Source organism: Cyprinodon variegatus, unplaced genomic scaffold (assembly GCF_000732505.1).
Source record: "Cyprinodon variegatus isolate N-32 unplaced genomic scaffold, C_variegatus-1.0 Scaffold316, whole genome shotgun sequence".
Lineage (NCBI taxonomy): Eukaryota > Metazoa > Chordata > Actinopteri > Cyprinodontiformes > Cyprinodontidae > Cyprinodon > Cyprinodon variegatus.
The window spans coordinates 657,190-659,253 of NW_015150769.1; the positions used below are offsets into that span (position 1 = coordinate 657,190).

General features: G+C 36.8%; 1 protein-coding gene across 1 annotated transcript in view; it reads left to right on the forward strand.

Annotated features, from left to right (window-relative positions):
• timm23 (translocase of inner mitochondrial membrane 23 homolog (yeast)) overlaps positions 1 to 2,064 on the forward strand; it is an 8,152-nt gene that overhangs the window by 3,062 nt on the left and 3,026 nt on the right. The window contains exons 4-6 of the mRNA XM_015384552.1: positions 125 to 209; positions 832 to 890; positions 968 to 1,078. Coding sequence (XP_015240038.1) covers positions 125 to 209; positions 832 to 890; positions 968 to 1,078 — 255 coding nt within the window. The remainder of the gene's footprint in view (positions 1 to 124; positions 210 to 831; positions 891 to 967; positions 1,079 to 2,064) is intronic.

Genomic DNA, 2,064 nt, shown 5'->3' on the forward strand with positions numbered 1-2,064 from the left:
CAGCAGTCTAAGCCTATAGCAGCAGAACTATAGAGATAGTTATTATTTCGTGTGTTTAGTAGAAGCAATACTGGTTATGTTGGAAATATTGTGTTTCAGTGTATCTGTGGATTTACTAACACAGGAGCTGCACTGGGAGCTTTCAACGGTCTGAGGATGGGCTTGAAGGAGACCAGAGACATGCCGTGGTCCAAACCTCGTAACGTACAGTAAGCATGGTCTATTTCATCCAAACAAATCCCACCCTTCAAAGTAATATTTCCATTAACACAGCTTCACTGGATTTAATGGTGGATTTTATAAGAACAGGCGCCTCATGGTAGAACTGGAAGAGCTAGATCACAGTTAGTTCCCGCTTCATTGAACCAGAGCAGCCTGACGGGATGTCAGAGGGACATACCCTGTCTGTTAACGATAGTTCATCTCTGTTCATTACAAATATTCTTCTTATTTTATGTTTCTTGTTTTTTATTCAGTAATCTAATCGGTTTGTGTTTTATCTCTAATAGAAGTAGTGATGTGTAAAAATATTTTTTTGTTTATTCAGTCAGTATTTAATACAGCTTGAAAAATACATTAAAATGTAATGATGGACTATTATTTAAATTAGCATATTCTTAATAAATATTTAGACCTTCATGTTAAAAAAAGATAATCTTTATTGAAGAAAAAATAATCTTGTTTTGAAGAAAATGGCTCCTTATCAATTAACGGTTTAATGGTTTCTGCCTTGTTGGTGCATCAGCTTTGCCTCCATGATCAACTTTGCATGTTTCTGTTCATGCAGCCTTTAGAAGAAGAGCCTGAAGGTTTTTATTTTTCCTTTACTAGAATCTTGAACATGGTGACCAGGCAGGGGGCTTCGTGGGCCAACTCTCTCGGTTCTGTCGGTAAGATTACAAAGAAACAAACCCTGAAACATTAAACAAATTTTTTTAGTCTTTAAACTAATTTTTTTCCGTTGCAGCCCTGTTGTATAGTGCTTTTGGCGTGGCGATAGAGAAAGCCCGAGGGGCAGAAGATGATATAAACACCGTGGCTGCCGGCACGCTAACGGGGATGCTCTTCAAATCCAGCGGTATGTTTAAAGCTTCATTGCGATTGTTTTGTTTTTTACCTTTTTTTTTTTTTTTGGTCCGTTAAAACTGTAATGAAGATTTAACAACATTTCCGCCTCATATAAAAATCGGCCTTTTTAAACCCGAAAGCATTTATGTGGTTTTTGATGTAAATTTAAAGCTAAATAAAAGGTTCTCATAAAGAACCTTTACTGAAGGTTGCGTTTGTGTGCAAACTTTTCTGCACTTTAAAATACATTTTCATAATTAAGTTGATCTGCTTTTTAAAGTCGTAGGGAAATCATATTTAAATGTCAAATCATTCTGGCTTAAACATGTATATAAATGTAGTATCAGACGATGTTGTTCCAAAAATTTTAAAAATTTCTGTTTTTATCCTGTCTTAAAATCAGTGTTTTTTCGTTATCTTCTGCAGGTCAGTTAGTTCTACGTCAGCCTGAAAACCTAAATTCAGCCAATCATATATCAACGGTCATCTGTCAATGAAATGTTTTCAGTCATAGCATCTTGATTCATATGTGGCAGCTAATATACGCAACGGTTGAAATCAGAATCCTTTCCTTAAACAATGTTGGTCCCTCAAAGCATCTGCTTCCTCATACCCGTTTATTCACAGATTTAAAGCCGTAGAGAAGCGGTTGTTCCAATCGTTGCATTTCCGAATTCTCCCGAGTGGTGCCCAATTTTACACGAGTGAATAAAGTGAATGTGATGGTCGATTGTTGTGGCGGAAGGTTCGCAAGCAAGTTTGATTGTAGCCGGTTTGTGGGAAGCATCTTGCTAACCACTTAGCAACTTAGTCCTAGTAGGTTCCCAGTGGGAAATTTCATTGGGACCTAGGGCTGGGTATTGTTCAAAAATTTTCGGTTCCGGTACCAATACCGATACCTTCACTTCGATACCGGTTCCTGAACGATACTTTTTTCGATACCAGTTTTATTATATCAATTCGAAGAAAAAGAAAATTACACAACATAAAAAAGTA